Below are 18,604 nucleotides of genomic sequence, written 5' to 3'. Positions count from 1 at the left end.
CAGCCAGGTTTGGAGCAACTGCATTTTTTTGCATTATGTCCAAAGCATGAATAATATACAGTGTAGCCAGACTAATTCCCTTCTTAATCAGTGGCAGCAAATAAAATACCTCAATAATGCTATTAGAATTAACCCAGCTGAATTGCGGGGAAAATGGGTATACATATATCTGTCTCACTGCTGTGACATGGAAACAGATTAAAGCTAATCTTAATGTGCCTGTATGTGTGGATGAGAACCTGACCAACCGTAAGAATTCATAACGCCATAACGTTAGACTTCGTCTTTTTTGTCCTGTTTTGTTGAAGTACAGTCAGGGAAGCCAAATGGGCCTTAAGAGTGCTACTATGCAGGGAGCTCCACTTGACAGGAGAAAATGATGTTCTCATTAGCATGGATTAAGTCATGAGACCAATTTTCTCTTTTGGTTCCTGGGCCTTAAGATCTTAATAGCCCCTGTTCTGTCGTTTATGGGGAATGTCATAAATAGTCACTTTTTGAATCACACAAAAAAAAAACTGGAGACTCTCATCACAGCTGGAGATGTTCCCGGCATTCAGGTAGCAAATTTGTAGGCAACGCTTGTTAGAACCTGTTTGTTTCCTTTCAGATACAAATAAGACAAAAGAAATTAGGTCTTCTTTGTTAACCCACTCTTTAATAAACAAGGAACACTAACAAGCATAGCAAATGGAATACTTCCAATTTAAGCAGCAGCACAACAGAGTACCACACATCTCCAATGCAGACACAGAGTCTCAAAAATGTGTGTAGTAATAAGTGAGTGTTTTGACTGTGCCTGGTGTGGTAATAATTAGAAAATTGTGTGGGAATGGTGAGATGACAGGATGAGTGGATCAAAGAGAGGGCAAGCGATCCCAAATGATCCCTACTGATCTGTTCTGATCTACACTGATCCTCTTCAGGCATTCAAAGTCCCCCTACTGCTCTGCAGGCCAGGGGGCTAAACTCTGGGAATTAAATCTACCCAACAGACACACACACACACACACAAACACAAACACAAACACACAAAGACTGCACATAATGCAGCATTAACACAAACACAAAATTGCAAATGCATACAAAGATGTACCAACAAAACACTTCATACCATCCTCAAAATAAACTTCAACCAAAACCCTGGTAACAATTCTCAATCAGAAAGCATCTATTGTCACTCATAACACACTGACCTACAAAACACTAACAGGAAGCATTACGTAAATTTGATCAACTTTTATCTTTAAAATGTGACAGATTTTTCATGTAAATCAGTATTTCATTATAGAATACAGTTGTTTTCAGTCACTTTGGTACATTTCTCAGATCAGAATTTAAATTCTACTAGTTCAACCTCCACATCTTCAAGTCACTTGTGCACATAGCAATTTCTCAGTCTTTTGAGAAATTGCAAATTGCAAATGCTCTGACACATTTATGCAAATGATTATGTGCAATTGTCTGCTGTTTCCTACATTATTATTTGTCGCAACATGCAAAATGGTTGAGCATGTCATAATCTGCATAGCATTTTTTCTACATGTCTGTTAGACTTTTTTTTGTAAATGTGTCCTATAGTAAATTGATGAATCTGTTGTGACGTGAATATGAATCTGTGGCCCAATAGACAGGAATGTCAATCTTAGGGGGTGTTTCCATGTTTCCATTTCTAATTTTGTAGTTGTTTCCGTTATGCTATACAGTGCTGTAAAATAGTCCCGTTTTTTAATTTTCTGCACACAATGACATGCCATGTCAACAAATTACAGTGCACACAGTAAAAGTGTAACTGTGAATCCTGTCCAATCCCTTGCAATGTACAACTCTGTACTGTTGAAATTGATCTATGCCATACAGTAAAAGCGCAGCCTTGTGCATTTTCAATCATTGTTATCCAAACCTTAGCCATAGTTTACCTATAAAAATAGTTTTGCAAATGTTTAGGATGATTCTAGAAATGTAATGTGAGTTATTTATTTGTGAAAAAAAAAAAAGTTCCTGAAATTTCAGTGCTGCAATACAGTTTTTCTCAGCTGTTTCCACAGTAACACTGGCACCTGAGACACAATGACCACAACCTGTAATTGATGTACCAACCTCCTGAACCAATTCTGCTAAAATACAAACACATTTCCTGCTTTACACTCAGCTTAGTGTTTTAAGTAAAACTATATTTAACACACTACACACATTTCTCTACGCAAATAGACGTAAACATAAAATGTACGTAAACGTTCTGCTAAGATTATATATATATATATATCTGTCCAGTTACTGCAGAAATGCAGGGCATTTGCAATCATTCTGTTTTGATTGTGTTTTTAACAGTTTTGGACACAGTGTGTTAGAATTTGAAAAATGTTCTGTTGTGGTGAAGGAGTAATTAGAAAAGAGTCCATGAATTTTGGAGAAAGTTGTCATTGAATGCATTTTGCGTGAAAGCAATGAAAAATGATTCACAGTTTGGTCCACATACACTTCTTTTTTCGCTTACTGTGAAGAGTTTTGACAATGTGACTTCAGTTTTGACCGATGCATGTTAGCAATAGAAAAACTGTAAAGTGTACAACCCTAAAGTTGCTTGTTTGCTGGGGAGGCTTTTCAAGATACCTAATTATAGACTAAAGACATTTTGATCTGTAACCTACTGATCTGACAGACAAAAGGTCAGATAGTGACCAAAACAGGACTTTACCAGGGAGCCTCAATTATTTGTAGGAAATGATTTCAATAGCTGTTGAGAAATAACGTTTTTATAAGTCTCAGATTAAAGGCGAGCGCTTTATTCATCCTCCATCTGTCATTGAAACCAAAGTTGGCAACCATCAGGCCAACAAAAGTGTCTTCAAGCAAGATACTGAATCCCTGCCAGCTCCAGACGTTGTTCTGTAGCTGCCTTTGCGCCTTTGACCTGCCTGGAAGTGAAAAAAATAAAATTCTACAAAGATCATTAGTGCCAGATTTATTGCATTATATGATTGCTAATTCTTAAGTTGCCAAAATGACTCAACAACGAGAATATAACCCAGAACATTAGAAGGAAATGAGTATGAGGACATTTCCTAGAAGTTTCCCAAAAACTCCTCAGCACTCATAATAATGTTTTTTATTGTAACCGAATGACAAAAAAAGTTCAGCATTTTCCATAAATCTTTTTCACTTGGTGAAAAGATAGCTAACTGTAGAAACTGACACTGGCAAGAGCAACAAAAGGACTGGACGTCTACATCCTCACACTAATACAGATTCTCTGTCCTGCAGCGACTGGGACAACCAATTATACATCTACATGCTTCTACATCTAAATCCACACTAACCTGTGTCAATGCCAGGGTTCAACATTAATGTTTTTTTCACTTGCCCGGTCGTGTCAGAAGTCTACTAGCCCAAAGTCAATTTTTACTTCCCCCTATCCAGTGTTTGGTCCTTCTGCCCAGAGATGGACACATTAACTGTGAGTGATAAATTATCCTAAACTTTGTCTTTACCTGCTGCTGAAGTAGAGATGGGTATTGATGATTTTATGACTGATTTTATTGATTGACTCTCATCGATACTTCTTATTGGTTCAGTTCTTTATCGATACTCTTACCTGTTCTTTTTCATTATCAAATAATTGCCTTTGAAAATATATTATTTAAAAGAATAAATTCAGAACAGGATTAGAATGTAATGTTTTAAACTATACGTTGTTACTGGCATTTGCAAAGTTTAAAAAAGCAAAGTCACTACACAAACTCTGTAATATCTCACTGGAAACAAACCTAAAATGCCAATAAAATAAATATTATTCGTGACATCAAAATACTGCGTGAAGTTTACAAAGAATGAATAACTCAGTCACTATCATTCCTTCCTCCTGTCCTCCTCCTCCTCCTTCTGCTACTGATGTGAATCACTGCGTGCAGGTACTGCTGGTAGAGAGAAGAGCGGCTGGTTTGTCTCAGTCAACAGTGAAGTTCACAAGAATTTGCCAAATGTTATAATATGTGGCAAACTAAGATAAACAGTTTTAACTGTGGTGCTTGTGTAAAACACAGAGAATAAGAGACTGTGGACAGAGGCAGATTGAGATATCGCTTTCTATGTGTTTATGCTTGTTCAACCGGTGTATTGATAAAGTATTGACTTTTTACTCAAGAAGGTTTTATTGCACTTACTTACAGTAATGAGCGTAGTTGTCGTCAACTCGAGTAATCTCCACTGCAGCCTTCTTGCTCTGTTGTCAGCTGACTTCACTCCGTGTGTTTGTTTTTTTGTATGTGTGTGTGTGACGGAGCTCAGCGCAGACACAGAGAACAGGGGAGTGGCTGCAGTGTGATAATAAATTACACCAAAACGATGTGTTTAATTCTTTTTTACCACTTGCCCAATCGGGCAGTGAGTTGCTAGATTTATTTGCCTGACGTGACATTTTACCTGCCCCGGGCAATCGGGCAATCCTTAATGTTGAGCCCCTTAGTAGAGCCCTCTAGTAGAGTGCATACTCTACTAGAGAGAATGAAATCCTTTGCTGTTAGAGCTTGCTGCTACAGCTTACTTGAAAATCAATATTTTGCACAAAATTACTAATGTAAGTTTTAACCTGGGTGGAGCACTAATTCAGCGGGGTTTACCAAGTCAGGACAATAGTGGCCCATTGGCTATTAAAAGTAGGGAAGTTGAATGGATTTTAAAATTATTCTTTTTTGTTGTCTGTACATCCACATACTGAAGGTATTGACCTGTAACCACTTAAAGGGTAATACAGTTTAAATCAGATGACCAGTATTATTCACCAAGTACTGTTTAATTTAGTTTTGCATTGTACAAGATGATGCTATATCTGTCTGCCTATGGATGATAAATAGACAGCAGGCTAATTGTAGCAGTCTACAATAGACAATACAAGCCTTGGATTTCATGATATTATGACCACAAAACAAACTCTGTTTAGTGTCCATTACAGTTCAACCCTGTTGTGCATCAACAAGACCATACACTACGATTCAATCAGACGTTAGCCAAGCTCCTATTACAGAGCTCATTGCATCGTTTACATGGTGGAACAGTCCATAAGTAGCTCTAAATGCTCTTCATTTGATTGGATTTCACATTATGGACATCAGAGCAGAAACACACTGTTGTCCCCTGACTATCCTAATAGACTGTTGAGTGAGGCAGTCCATTTGTTTGTATTTGTTTACCAATCTAGACCTCGAAATCATACAAAGTAACATAAACAGACAGTGAGAGCATCATTTAAGACGGGTGAAAATGGAGATTCTAAAGCTCCGAAAATGGGTCGATAGCACGGCAACAATCTATTATGTCCCCTAACGCTGTGTCTTTTTGACTGCTAAAAGGATCTGTCGTTGTCACCAACAGTAACAAAAGTGTGCAACCAGATGAACTCTTGGCAACTAAGACAACATCATTTAATAAGTTTTAAATTCCATTACTTGTAACACACCTGGAAACTAATCTTGGCTATTCTCACCATTCAGTAGGTACGTATTTTACCATAGCTTGCAAGAAACATATGTATTGTACAGCCAGTTCTGTAAAGGCATCTATGAAAGCACATGGATGAGAAAATGCGTAGATGCTGGAATCTTTTGTTAAAAAGCGAAAGCAATGCCATTGAACAAAATGAAGTTTTAAATTAATGAAATTATAAAGGGACTGCTGTGAATGTTGAGAAATGCAAAGCATTGTAATACACTGACCTTTGTTCCAGTATAGCGAGCATATAAAACTAGCCCTCTGACCTTCTCCATAATAGCTGATAAGTACTTTGATGTAAAATAAGCCATAATTACTTTTCTGTGTGCAAAATCTACTCAGAAGAGCGAATAGGCCTATTGATAGAAGACTGGCCATAACTGAAATTGAACAATACCTTAAGGTCACTGCATCAAGTGATGAAGATGTCTTTATAGTACTGCCTAGTGTTGATGTAATCTTGAAAAAATAAAGAAAGAATAAACATGCATTTTTGCACTCAGCTTTCCAGCCCCAGTCCACTAAGAATGAGTGATCATTTGTGGTCTCCTCCATTTGTGGTGGGGGCCACACACTTAAAAGATAACAACAGAGGACCTTTCTCTGCTTGACTGCTTTTTCAATTTACATGCAGCTTATCCCAAAGACTTCACTGTATCTTTAACACCAGGTCTCAACAAAGATTATGCTTCAAAACAGGAAACTATTGCAACACTCCACGCTCACACTAATTGCTTTTCTATATTGCTATTATTCTATAGAGTGATTTTATTGTGTCTAAACAATTAGAGATTTTCATGCACTTAACTGTTAACCGTATTCATTGTGATCTCCACTGATTGGATTCTGTTAAGACGAAGAGGCCTTGGCCTCAAGTAGTGTACACAAAAGATCATGGAGACAATGGTGCTGCATAGTAGAAACGAAAACCATGAGCTGTTACTCCCCCTCTTTCTCTGTCTTTCTTGTTTTCTCTCTTTTGAATAAATTGTACCACAGTTGTGTTTATGCATGCTTCATATTTGTGTACAGAAGCTGTTTATGAGTAGGCATTTCATTCTATTGCCATATGCTGCTCCACTTACTGCAGAATACTAAATAAATGTTCTTAGTTAAATTAGTAAATTCAGGAGAACAATCTGCAATCCATACTCCCTGTGACAAAAAGTCTCAATACATAAAAAGCTTTAGAATATTTGTAGAGGCATGTTTTACAGTATGCCCACAATGGCTTTTTTTTTTTGTACATGCAGATAACATTAACTTGGAAAACTTTTTCAGCACACGTTTGGAAATTTGGAATGTAATATGTACAGTGTATTTTACAACACGACTCACCTTGTGTATGCCCACACACATGAGACGAGACCATGAAATACTCTTTAAGCGTGCAGAAAAAGTAAAAGAAAAACCCAGCAAAGATTTGCAACATAACCTCTGAGTGCAAACCTAACTTACATCCTTTTGATATATACAGATAAATGTGCTCACTTTCATATTACCTTCCTGATTCTATTAGGGGAATAAATACCATAAAGATTCCTGTAAATTTGTTTAAAATACAGAAATATCAAAGAAAACAATGAAGTGCAATGACAGCAATTGTAAAACCTTACTTCCAAAGTATGATCAGAACTGCATAGCTTCATTCCCAAACTGGAAACCTTGTGGTCGGCTTCCTTCTGCAGATCTTCAATGGTCTGAACCAGCACCTGGTTCTGGTCTGCGAGGTCATTCGCATATGACCACAGGAAATTCACTTTCTTCTGCAAGAATAACAGCACAGCGAGATCAAACAGTGGTTTACTTGCTGTGTTTTAACAAGCTTACAGTACAGTCTAGTTGAGTTTAATGAGTCAGTCAATTCATTGACAAACTAAAATCCCTGTTGAAGTGACAGAAACAATTACATTACAAGTTTTCACTGGCATTATTTTCATTTTTTTTCTCTACAAGAGCCACTGGTGGCAATGAAATTGTGTGTGTGTGTGTATATGATTAAAAATAACACAGAAGACAGAAGATCATTGACAAACATGAAAAAGACAATATAAAATGTTTAAAACTGAGTTACATCATGGGAAGACACACAAGGTTAGTTGAAGTCATTCACTAAACCAATCCACCCTGCCCAGTTTCCTCGCTTGCACTTTTTCCTGCGCTATAAGAACATCACACTAACTCCTCCATTAAGGCCAAAAGTTGCCAATGAACATAAATCGCTATTAGCTGCAATATGGACGTAGTTCCTAAGAGACAGAGTTGCGAAGACAGTATGTCATCTTCCCTGACCTATAAACATAGTACTCCCTCTTGGCAAATGAGTGTTTTTGAAATTGACAGATTACAGCAGTGAGATGCATAATTTCCCAACAATGCATCAAACGTCAAAGTCATGTCAGATGTCACTTTGTCACACAAGTGAATGAACAGAAAAACAGGGACTATATGCCTCCAGTGACGGCCTCAGAAGGGAAACATGAGAGCTCCCCAGGACAAAATAATCTGACAGTTTATGTTTTATTTAGATTTATTTAACCCTTGTGTCTGAGATTGAGAATCTGATTTAAAGTGGAGATCCATCCAATCGTCTCGCAGGGCAGGTTGTGATTCTTTTACTTTGTGACAAAAACATACATCTGAAGACAGCTAGCAGACATTGTAGATGATGGTGAAATCTACTGCTGATGGCCACAGGCTCTTGTTCCGCCGCAACAAGTAGTCCATGCATTTTAAACTGGAGTAGGACCCACAAAACGGGAGCAGCAACACCTTACTTAATGTATAACCATACACTTGTTGTTAATAGAATTTTATGGTAGGACTGAGTTTCCTGTCTAAAATCAAAAACATTGTTTTTACTTTCCAGAACACAAAACTAGCCCTGCCAGACAAGGAGATAAAATACTATTGGCTTTCATTCACAAAAGATGACCTCTGAACTGTACTATAAGAAAGGAATACATCACGAGCAGGAAATTGTACGTAGCTGGTGAGGGGTAAGGGCAGGCTCAGAAAGATGTTGTTCCCTGTTGCTGCTTTTTGTCTGGTAGATTTCTGAGTTCACATTTTATTGTTTACCAAAAATAGGTCACCTGAACATGCTCCACAACTGCCATAATATATTAAATCCTCACCGTTCTCCAGAGCAGTCTTTCAGGTCAGTCCTTAATCTCAGTTAAAAAAAACCTGTGTGTGCACTTGTTCCTTACAGGGATTGTACAGGTAGCCAGACAGCCTACATATACAATGATTGCAGCTCTGATAAAAGGGAGTGCCACTGAGTTTCAGAATTCTCTTGCCTTAGAGGACCCCCTGTACACCTGTGTTCATAAACGTCTGTCCCCTACAGCCAAAAAAAGTCAACAAGCAAGTTTATACCGTCCCCTGACGCATAATATAACACTGATGTATAGCTTCAGGGAGAGGAACTTTACAAAGATGGTAGATGTGACAGTATCTAAGATAACATTCTAGGGCTGACATTGTGTTTTAAGCTGTGAAACTGAAAGTGCATTTATTATATAAAACTTAGCAGCATATTGGTTTACTGTTTACCAGCTTTGGAACAGCTATTCCTGATCACTGCCCTAAAGCAAAATCGTGTTTTCTTAATACAAATTCTTTAATTAGGAGGTTGTTCAAGTGTTTTAACATAATAGGAAACATCCGAAACCTACAATGGATCCATGGATATATGGGCATTGTGTTTTCAATGGACAAGCTTTATGATTAACTGTCCACATCAACCTTTAGGACTTGGGAGCTCCTGGGTTCTAAACACATAACCTTGTTAAGCAGGCCCGCGACTGGGGCCGGCTGACCGAAACCCATCTGTGAAACCTTGTTACCCTTGCTTTGATGCACAGCCCAGCTCACACAGGCTACATTCTGTACCTAAATGATGTCACATGACAATCCTGATGATTAGAAACCTCTCTTTTTTTAAATATGAGCGTGGATCCGTGTTCCTGATCTCTGCCGCTCAGATGGAAACATAATGCAATTTGCCACCTGTTACAAGTGCTGCGGCTTTATGAAAGCACCCCTCAGCTTCCTCCTGCCATTTGTCTGACAGGACGGAGGTCATCTTCTGATGCTCCAGTCACGGTGGACAGGATGCACTTTGATTTGTATTGGATGGATGATAACTTAATGACAATGGATGTCTGCAGAAAACTACACATCTGGTAGAGACTTTGGGTCTGAATCGGGTCCTCAATAATGCTTTTTATTTTTTACATAACTAATGCTCTTGACTGGACCCATGAATACAATCCAAGGCCCAGAACCCTAACGGTTACCTATGGAAGGTGCAGTGAGCTCAGTAAAATGAGAAACACTTGATTTCAGTGTTAAATGAATCACTAGAAGATCAGTATCATTATGGGGTGATATTTGATGATCTTACTGTCTTTCTTAATGTGAATATGAATCCAGAGAGGTGTTGCGAGTTGCTACACTTTTACATAAGCCTGTTATATCACACAACTTCCACATCTAAGATTTACTGTATCTGGACAAATTAAAGAACTCTATCAAATGGTCATAATGGCAGCGGTGGGATTCGAACCCACGCCTCCAGAGAGACTGGAGCCTAAATCCAGCGCCTTAGACCGCTCGGCCACGCTACCGTGAACAGGCTGTACTTGAAATGACGTCTGAACGAACATCTACCAACCTGCAGCAGTTCCTCTCGTGTTACACTGGCGTCCAGCTCCAGGCATCTCAGCCTCTGCTCGTAAAGTCCTTTGAATTCGTTTAGAAGCTGTTTAACGTTGTTTGTCTCAGTCCCAGGACCCTGAATGGCAACTTTCAGCTCTAACGTTACTTCGCCTGAGGGAGAGGGCAGGTTCACAGTATCACTTCCCTGTCCCGACAGCTTCGAGTTGTCCCCTGACTCTGATGTTGCCTTTTGGCTCATGGCAGTTTTCAGCGTCGCTCCAATATACTACTTGCACTGTTTATATAACAAACGGCAGGCTATTCAAAGGCTAACTAGTTAACCCTCAAAGCCATGGCTCGTCACTCTGGTTAAATCATTGCACAGCCTTATACTAGTTTCATTATTAGACAGCTGTTGAGCAACCTGAAAAAAGGCAGTGCATGGCATTCAGAGTGCATGTTAGACAGTATCTGTCTTACTTCATGTGAATTACCGTGGCTTCACCAACAACTTGGTCGCTACGTACCGTAACTACAACGGAGGACTGTGAATGTAGTATTTCCAGACAGACCGACGCTTCCCCCTGCAGTTTGCCGCTGCATTGGCGCTGTGTGATTTCATTGGCTAATTTTGACGATTGGCACCGTAATCGTGACGTACAACCACACCACTGGTGGTTTTTCTTAAAGAGGCGGGGTACATATTGACAACCCGGAAATTCAGAATATTTTCGTCGTATCTGGGAGGACTGGGGACTACATTGGGTTCACGTTTTCCCTTGAAAAGAAATGGGTAAATATATATTCGTTGCGTTGTTTAGCGAACATTCAAGTCTGAATGATTTTCGTCCATATCCTGGTATTTCAACAGGAAGCGCAAATGCGGCTCGTCTGCTTATTTTAAACGGCGTAAAGACTCGTGGTCTACTGTTATCGCCTTCTTGTTGCTGTCTAGTAGTAACCGTGTTGTGTCTTGGAGCGAAATGTGTTCCCCTTTTCATTCATGTTTGCATAAAATCAAATCGATGGTCTATCGATGTGCATAGTACATGCGGTTCACACGACCAACTGTTATGAATTAGTATTCATATCTAATCCTCTCCAAGTATATTTAGCAACTGCAACTTTGCATGGTAACCTTGTGAGAGTATGTTCCTCCAGGAGTATGTTATGCTGCTCCGCACATAATTCCATTATTCCCCTAAATAATCAGTGCTAGAGATCAAAACCTTCCACATTGAGATTCAAGGCAAAGTTGATCGTATTGATTTTCAAGAGACTACTCACTTCGTTTCTCTCATCCCAATCATCACACCTCTCCTCTTATCTGTCTCTTGGTTATATCTCTCTTTTCCAGTGGCTTTGACTGCACTGCTCTTGCACACTCTGCCAAAACCTAATCCCCACTGTGATTATCACATAATGCTCTTGCCTTATTATCAAAATGGAGCAGATTTGGGTTTTGTTGTTGTGAAAGACTGATGGGCATGGGCTAAAAAATTAAGAGACAATGTCATCATGAGGAGAATGTGGACTGGCTGATTGCATGGGATTGAAGTGTAGGCGCGTGCCTGAGCTAAACACTTAGCGTAATGAGTGTGTTTTTAAGGGAGTCACTGAAGTTAAATTGGGCTGTGATCTCACTCTGGGGTCATAAGGTCATTTTATACAGTTTCCAGATGAAGGCAAGTGATAAAGGCAGTGGGGTTATCTGTGCACTTATTTGGCAAGAGTTTCAAGCTTTGATGGATTCACTTTATAGTTTTAGTCATAAAACAAAAACAACATTATATTGCACATATATTGTGGCCTATTTCATGAATTCCATTTATGTTTTTTTCTGACCAAGGTTTTTATCTAATCAGCAAGCATTTTACCAGATAAAACACTAACCATTCATTGATTATCTATGTATCATCAATTTTCAGTCGCCTACTCTAGAACCCATTCATAGGAATTGACAGACACAAGACCAGCTGTTACAGATAGGTAATTTAAGATATCTAAACATCCAGTGTGCTATACATCATGTTCAGTTGCCTTCAAGGATCACAGTAATTTTACCATATTTTCAGTGCACTAGCTCTAATGTGTACATTGCCAGAAGGCACTTCTTCCTTATTTTTGCAGGAAATCAAGGCATTAACTTCCAAATTCAGATGAAAGTATAACATGTCATTAGGGAGTGCAATTTGCAGCGGTAGCAATCCAATTCCCCAAATTGATTCACAGATACATATCAAAGATGAATTCCTAAAAGTAGCCTCAGTACAGTGGGTTTGACTGTTGTGGAAAACTCTTAAATCTCTCATCATGCAGTGCTTTTCACGTTCACAGAGCAGCATCCCCTCAGTTTGGACTTTTTCACTCCCACACATATTTTTCTTGTTGCACAAATTAAAAAAGCGGACAAAATGTTTTCACTTTTATTATGCTTGTGTTTTTCATGTGTAAAGAGAAGCTAAGAAATGTGCTGATCAAATATTCCTCAGCATAGCATTTTATTTGCATGAGGTGAGGCCCCAGTCATCTCTCATTGACTGCTAGAAAGACACAACTTCAGTTCTCTCATTTATTAGCTGTTCAACTTTTTCTTCCGCGTTCATTGTGCCTGTCTGCCCTCTAAATGTTTCATTACTTTTTAAGTTGTTTTTTTTGCAAACCTCTGTACTTATTACTCATACAGCCTTAGCGTACTCAACCTTCGTACTCATGAAATCAATTAATTCTCTTAAATAATTTACCTTCTGAGCAAACCACATTAAACAGAGCACTTTTTTTGTGTCAGATGTGCTGTTCTAACTGATGTGTATTTTTTTTTTTGTGTTCAGGCATTAACTTTGCCCTCACCCCATGGCTCGGAGGAGTCTTGGGTGATTAGAGAAAGAGGAGAGCCTTGATAAAGCATTAGTGTGTGACACACACACACACACACACACACAGCCTGAAGACCCCTCTGTGCATTTGCACGCATTCATTTTTCATGAAACAGACTCATAACAATTAGTCTGGTTACCGCCTGGGTAATCTTAGCGTCCCCGTAATGCCTGTGGTCTGCTGTATGACATCACTCTCTTAAAAGTTCTAAATCTGACATTCTCATCCGTTTTCACAGTGAGGACATTAGCAGGACATGGCTAATAGGCCCGCTCTCGTTCCTGGCGAAAGAAGGGCAGTAAAGTAAGGGAGCAGTGGAGAGAGAGAGAGAGAAAAAAAATGAGACTGGAGTGCTCAGAGAAATAGGTTTTATTCACCAGAGCTTTTACACAAATTAATTTACATGAGCGAGAGAAGAAAATGTAAAGTTGTAATCCAGCATGCTTTGCCAATGCGTAGCCTATTTCCCGCTACAAGCATCATAGAAGCCCAAGTGAACGTTTATGCATTATTTCAGCAAATATTATTATGCTAACAACCATAGCTAAGTGCTTAGGAATTTGAGCACTACACCAACGCCAGGAGCTAAATCGAGACTCTTGGACACACAGTCTCCAACTGGCATGGAATGATAGCCTTGTGAGTCGCTTCAGAGGGCTTGTCCGCTGTAGAAAAAGCAAAACGCAATCCCCCAGAGATACTCCACCTTCCCAGCATCCCTCAGTCTTTAGTCCCCTGCCCTAAACAGCCTCATCCCCTCCCTAGACACCAAAGCCAAGGTCAAGAAGAAAGTGCAGCCTTCCTCTCTCTATAGGCTATTCCCTGGATGCCCGCACCTCACTATAGCTGAGCTGTGCTTCAGGAATGTTCCCTCCTCCTCTATTGTGACCATCAGTCTCAAGGTCAGTTCCTAGGGAGCGGTTTGTTCTTATCTGTTTTTCCCCTCCCTCATTTTTCCTCCTTAGCTATCTTTGCCCCCAGTTTTTTCTTTTCCTTCACTGTATCAGTAGACAGTAGCTCAGAGCTCCAGGCTGGGGGTTTCATGACGTGTTGTCTGACGTGTCTTGTCTTTTTTGTCTGTCTCTTTGTCTATCCATCTTTCTGTTGGTTAGCTGTCATTAAAGCCCGTTGTCTAGTTTTCAGAGGACCCGGTACAGCTGCAAGGCTTAAGTCTGATGTGCTGTACGCTTTTGTTGCCTCGCCTCTCCTTCCACACACTGGTCATGGCCCCGTTTGCCTTGAAGCTATATTTCGGCATCTTCCCTGTTAGATTGGATATTGTTGTTGTTGTTGTTGTCTTTAAGCTATGGCAGTCAGCCTTGAGTCAGTGCACTATCTTTGTCTGAACAAGATGCAGAGGCTAAGGGAACAAGGGGGGAAACGAAAAACTCATCTGACCTGAATCAAAATACCCCTTAATTTTCCCAGGAAGATGCTTTAAAGTAGTTATAAAGCTCTGATAGAAAAGCAAGACTGTAGACATTTCAGGTGAATTTCTGTTTGTTTTTCTTTTCTGTGAGATCCTCTAACCTGCCTTCTTACTCTGGTGGTTGTCCGCTGCAGACTCTCCAAGAGAGGGCATTTTGTCTCTGGGTCGGTTGGTTGGCTGACCCATGAGAGAATCAAGTCAATATATCTCATCCGGTGTCTTTGTGTGAGTGAGTGAGTGAGTGAACACATCAGACAGAGTCTGTCTGCTTCTGTCTGTGTATGCTTTTTGTGTGCAAATGCTGTAGTGTCTGTCTTTTAACACACACCGTGCCAGTACTCTGTAAACACTGGCATTGACTGTGACTTTTGACTATTACATAAGGAACATGGATTTCCAGCTGTCCACAGTAAAAGCCCTGTAAATTCAAATGCTTAATTTTTATAGGCAGCCCGGCATTGACTGAAGTGTCTGCTTGTTATATATTTGGCAAGTGCTGCAAGTCTGAAGGGAAGCTGTCAATAGCAATCCCAGCTATTGATATGGCAGTGGGCAGGAGATGTTACTTGGCCCGCGACTCCGGCATCCCTCTGATCCCTCTACATCATAATTACATTAATATTGACAGACCCTTGACAATAGTCACATTACTATTGATAGGTGGCTGTCAATACTGTGTTTCCCCAAATAAAACATATTCATTCATAACTTGTAAACTGCTCGATAAAAGGCTTTGAAAAGAATATTGGACCCGGCCGGGTTTACTCTCCCGAGAGGGCTGCTGCTGTGACGGGGATTTCCACCACCTGGCTGTGTGTGTGTGAGTGAGTGTGTGTATTTGTTGTTTGTGTGTGTGCGCACAACTATGGACTCATAGATTAATTTAGCTCTGTATTAGAGCTCTGCATAGATCAAGGCTACACTTGACATACATACACAGTCACACACACACACAGGCCCATAATCTGCACATTTTCTGCCATCAAGGAAAAACTTTCCGATTAAGCTAAACAAATGGAGTCTGTTTATTGGTTACCATACACATTCAGACTACCTCAATTTTTTTTTTAATCCAAACTCTACTTCCGTCACAGGCGAGGTTCTAGTCACTAAACATGGCAGCATTTCAAATGCGGCTCAATGAATTTGTCACACCTGCTTACTTCAGCGTGAATTCACTCTTTTTTCATTCATTTGCTAATTCTAACTTAGTTGGACGGTGTATCCTGGCTCTATTGAAACATCATGAATACACGGATGGTCCTGTGCACCACAATAAACCCGAGCATTGCCACCGCATATTAGAATGTTTTTTTACCTCCTCGAGAAACGTCTAAAGTGACCATCATCTCCCTCTCTTTCTGTCAAAACTGCCATATTTACCCGGCTGAAATCTCTTTTAAAGCCTCGTGACAAATCCTGTTCAGCGAGACACAAAAGCCACTGTCAAAAAAAGGCCTCTCTGTCTCTCTCTCTCTCTCTCTGTGGGCCTCTTGCTCTGTCTCTCCTTGCGTTAGTTAGTCTCCCACTTTTTAAGCGTTTCATTGGAGGAAGGGGCAGATAAAACTGGGGGTACTGTGAGCAGTAAGGAAACGTATGAAGCACAAAATAGCCCAGACGTCACAATGGTAAGATCCCATATGGAGTCGACTCTAGGGGGAGGAAAATTGTTCCACATTTGGCAGATGTTTACGGTGTACCAGAGACTGTGCCGTTAGCCTAATCCCAAGTGATGTGATTTGTACACACACCCCTATCTCCAGAGGGAGCAGGCACCAAGAGCCCCTGGGCTTCGCCTCCTGTGTGTGTGTGTGTGTGTGTGTGTGTGTGTGTGTGTGTTAGATTGTGTGTTTATACATTGGAGAGAGAAGTCTAAGACCCCCTGCTCCTCTGCATAGCGCGGCTCAAAGGTTGCATTAAGGACGGGTTTTACATGTGAAAAGTGATTTCCGTTCCTATGTATAAAGAAAAAATAACCTTCCTAACAGGATGGGCTTCACCTCCGGGGCCTCATTGCTCCAAACAACCCAGCTGTCCTTTTATTAGTTGTACCTCTGTATATAATTTGTTCATGTTCAGGACTTTATTAGATCAAGTATGGTGTTGCCTGTGCGTTAATAAGGTATTTAATAATGTAAAGTCATGAGACATTTATGCACCAGATTATTGGCAGTTTAAGGGGAAAATGCAGGAGGTTTTTTTTACAACCTGAACGTTGTTTTTGTAGTTTTGGCCACAAAAACAACATTCGGATTACTTGTGGAGGTATTTGTTTTGTCAGCAATAAAATTGGTGAATACAGTACCATGACATCTAGGAATGATGGCCCAAACTAAGCAAAAATAAAATCCAAGTTGTAAAAAGATCTTGAAGTCTTTGTGCCACTAGTGAAAATCCTGAAAAACATTAATATGCTTGTGTACATTTTTCCAGCAGGTTTGCAAAGTGAGGGCAACCAAAAAAGGACTGCTGGGAGTTCTGTCCCAGATGCGCATGTTGACCGGCAGATCCCGGTATTGCGCATCAGCCAGCTGGATGCCCTCGAGCTAGATTCAGCCCTTGAGCAGCTGGTATGGACCCAGTTCTCCCAGTGCTTCCAGAACTGCCGCCCAGGCTTGCTCACTCCGCTGGAGCCTGAACTGAGGGCTCTGCTCCAACTGCTCCTGTGGAGGTTTACACTGTATTCTAGCAGTGCAACTGTGGGCCAGTCTTTACTGAGCCTACGCTACCACAACATCCTTTCCTCGTCTCCCCATTACAGACCTCTCTCCCGCGGGCAGAAGTTGGGTCTGGCCCTGCTAACCACAGGGCCACGCTGGCTCCAGGAGCGTTCCCACAGCCTGCTGCTGTGTTTGGGTTTGAGTTCAGGAGGGCCTGTGTCTGAAAGAGGCGGTGGTTTACTCCAACAGGGTCTCCGCAATTGCCTGACCCTTGTTTCTAGTATTGCCCAGCTTGCAAGTCTCATCAACTTCCTTGTGTTCCTAAGGAAAGGTCGCCATCCTGTCCTGGCTGAAAGGATTGTGGGAGCTCGGGCAGTTTTCAGCAAGCCCAATGTGATCCGGGACATAACCTACCAGTACATGAACCGTGAGCTGCTGTGGCACGGTTTTGCTGAGTTCCTCATCTACCTGTTACCACTTATCAATACAAGGAAACTGAAGGCAGCAGTGTCTTCGATTGTTTTTGGGGGAGAAAGTGCACATAGGGAGGGAGGGGAGGGAGCGGCGGAAGGGCAAAGGGCGTGGAAAGAGTGCGGACTGTGCGGAGAGTGGCCGACCATGCCTCATACAGTTGGCTGCCAACATGTATTCTGCTACTACTGCATCAAAAGCCTTAGCATTGCAGACGCTTACCTCACCTGTCCCAAATGTGGTGCCGAAGCAGGACTGCCTGAGCCGGTCAAGGTGGAGGTGGAGATGATTGGCAGGTGATGAAGCTGTCATGACTGAAGTTTGTTTTGAAATTGCAAGGACTTAGAGAAGTAAGTCAATAAGTCAGTTCATATCTTTCTAGCTGTACAGATGAAAAACACCTATTCAGTGAAGAGACTCACAACTAACCACTTTTGGATGATTATTTAAATGTATCTTATGAAATTATGTATTTAATGATTTAAACGTTATCATAAAAAATATTTTGTGAAAAAAGAATTATATTAAAACATATATTAATATATATGTATACTAACAGTCATTGTTCTGTAAGCAGCCCTCTTTTTTTCACAAGGTTGTCATGAGTTTATAACTGGACTTCCGTCTTTATGATGTCTGTGTCTTTTCTGAACACACATCGACCTGCTGTCTTTAATGTATGTGTGCATATATTGACAATCCTCTGCCCCTTCCATTTCTCCAGCTGGACTTTGGACAGAACTATTTGTCTTTGGTGCACTGGACAGACTGCAGAGAACCACACAGAGCATATATTTGATGAGTGAACGTGTTGATTTATGCTCCAAATTGGCTGTGTGTGTGTGTGTGTGTGTTTGTTGAAATGGGAATATTTGTTCTGATGAAAAATGCAGAAAGTCAGCTGAATAAATAATGGGAGGAATTTCTGATGCTTCTCATCATGGCCAAATTAGCATTTGTTGTGTATTTTGTGCCTAAATTGTATTTCAACATCATTAAAATTGATAGAGTGATA

The 18,604-nt window shown here is 40.5% G+C and overlaps 2 protein-coding genes and 1 non-coding gene across 7 annotated transcripts in view; 1 reads left to right on the top strand and 2 right to left on the bottom strand.

Moving 5' to 3' along the window:
• The window catches only part of LOC119908443 (trichohyalin-like), a 101,097-nt gene extending 90,375 nt beyond the window's left edge, over positions 1-10,722 (bottom strand). For all 3 annotated transcript variants that reach the window (XM_038726153.1, XM_038726139.1, XM_038726147.1), the window contains exons 1-2: positions 10,169-10,722; positions 7,104-7,253 (exon numbers count right to left, since the gene is read on the bottom strand). In XM_038726153.1, coding sequence (XP_038582081.1) covers positions 7,104-7,253; positions 10,169-10,411 — 393 coding nt within the window. In that variant the 5' untranslated portion in view covers positions 10,412-10,722. The remainder of the gene's footprint in view (positions 1-7,103; positions 7,254-10,168) is intronic.
• On the bottom strand, positions 10,040-10,121 carry trnal-uag. Its single transcript has one exon. It is a non-coding gene; the product is annotated as a tRNA-Leu (tRNA).
• Positions 10,723-10,835: 113 nt separating the features above from the next.
• pex2 (peroxisomal biogenesis factor 2) lies at positions 10,836-18,604 on the top strand. 3 transcript variants are annotated; one of them, XR_005445270.1, is made up of 3 exons: positions 10,836-10,945; positions 16,892-17,939; positions 18,314-18,604. XR_005445270.1 is itself a non-coding variant. In XM_038726116.1 (2 exons), exons 1-2 carry the CDS (start codon positions 10,942-10,944, stop codon positions 17,887-17,889), a joined length of 1,002 nt encoding a protein of 333 aa, XP_038582044.1. In that variant the 5' UTR covers positions 10,836-10,941; the 3' UTR covers positions 17,890-18,604. The 3 variants fall into 3 exon arrangements, 2 of the variants coding, with proteins under 2 accessions (XP_038582044.1, XP_038582056.1); XM_038726116.1 differs by having other exon boundaries at positions 16,892-18,604; XM_038726128.1 differs by having other exon boundaries at positions 10,867-10,945; positions 16,895-18,604.

The sequence above is a fragment of the Micropterus salmoides genome, unplaced genomic scaffold (genome assembly GCF_014851395.1).
Source record: "Micropterus salmoides isolate LMB-PRFRI ecotype aquatic unplaced genomic scaffold, ASM1485139v1 Ms_hic_scaffold_1, whole genome shotgun sequence".
Lineage (NCBI taxonomy): Eukaryota > Metazoa > Chordata > Actinopteri > Centrarchiformes > Centrarchidae > Micropterus > Micropterus salmoides.
The sequence above is the reverse complement of the archived record's forward strand: the minus strand, read 5'-3'. Positions and strand labels throughout refer to the sequence as shown.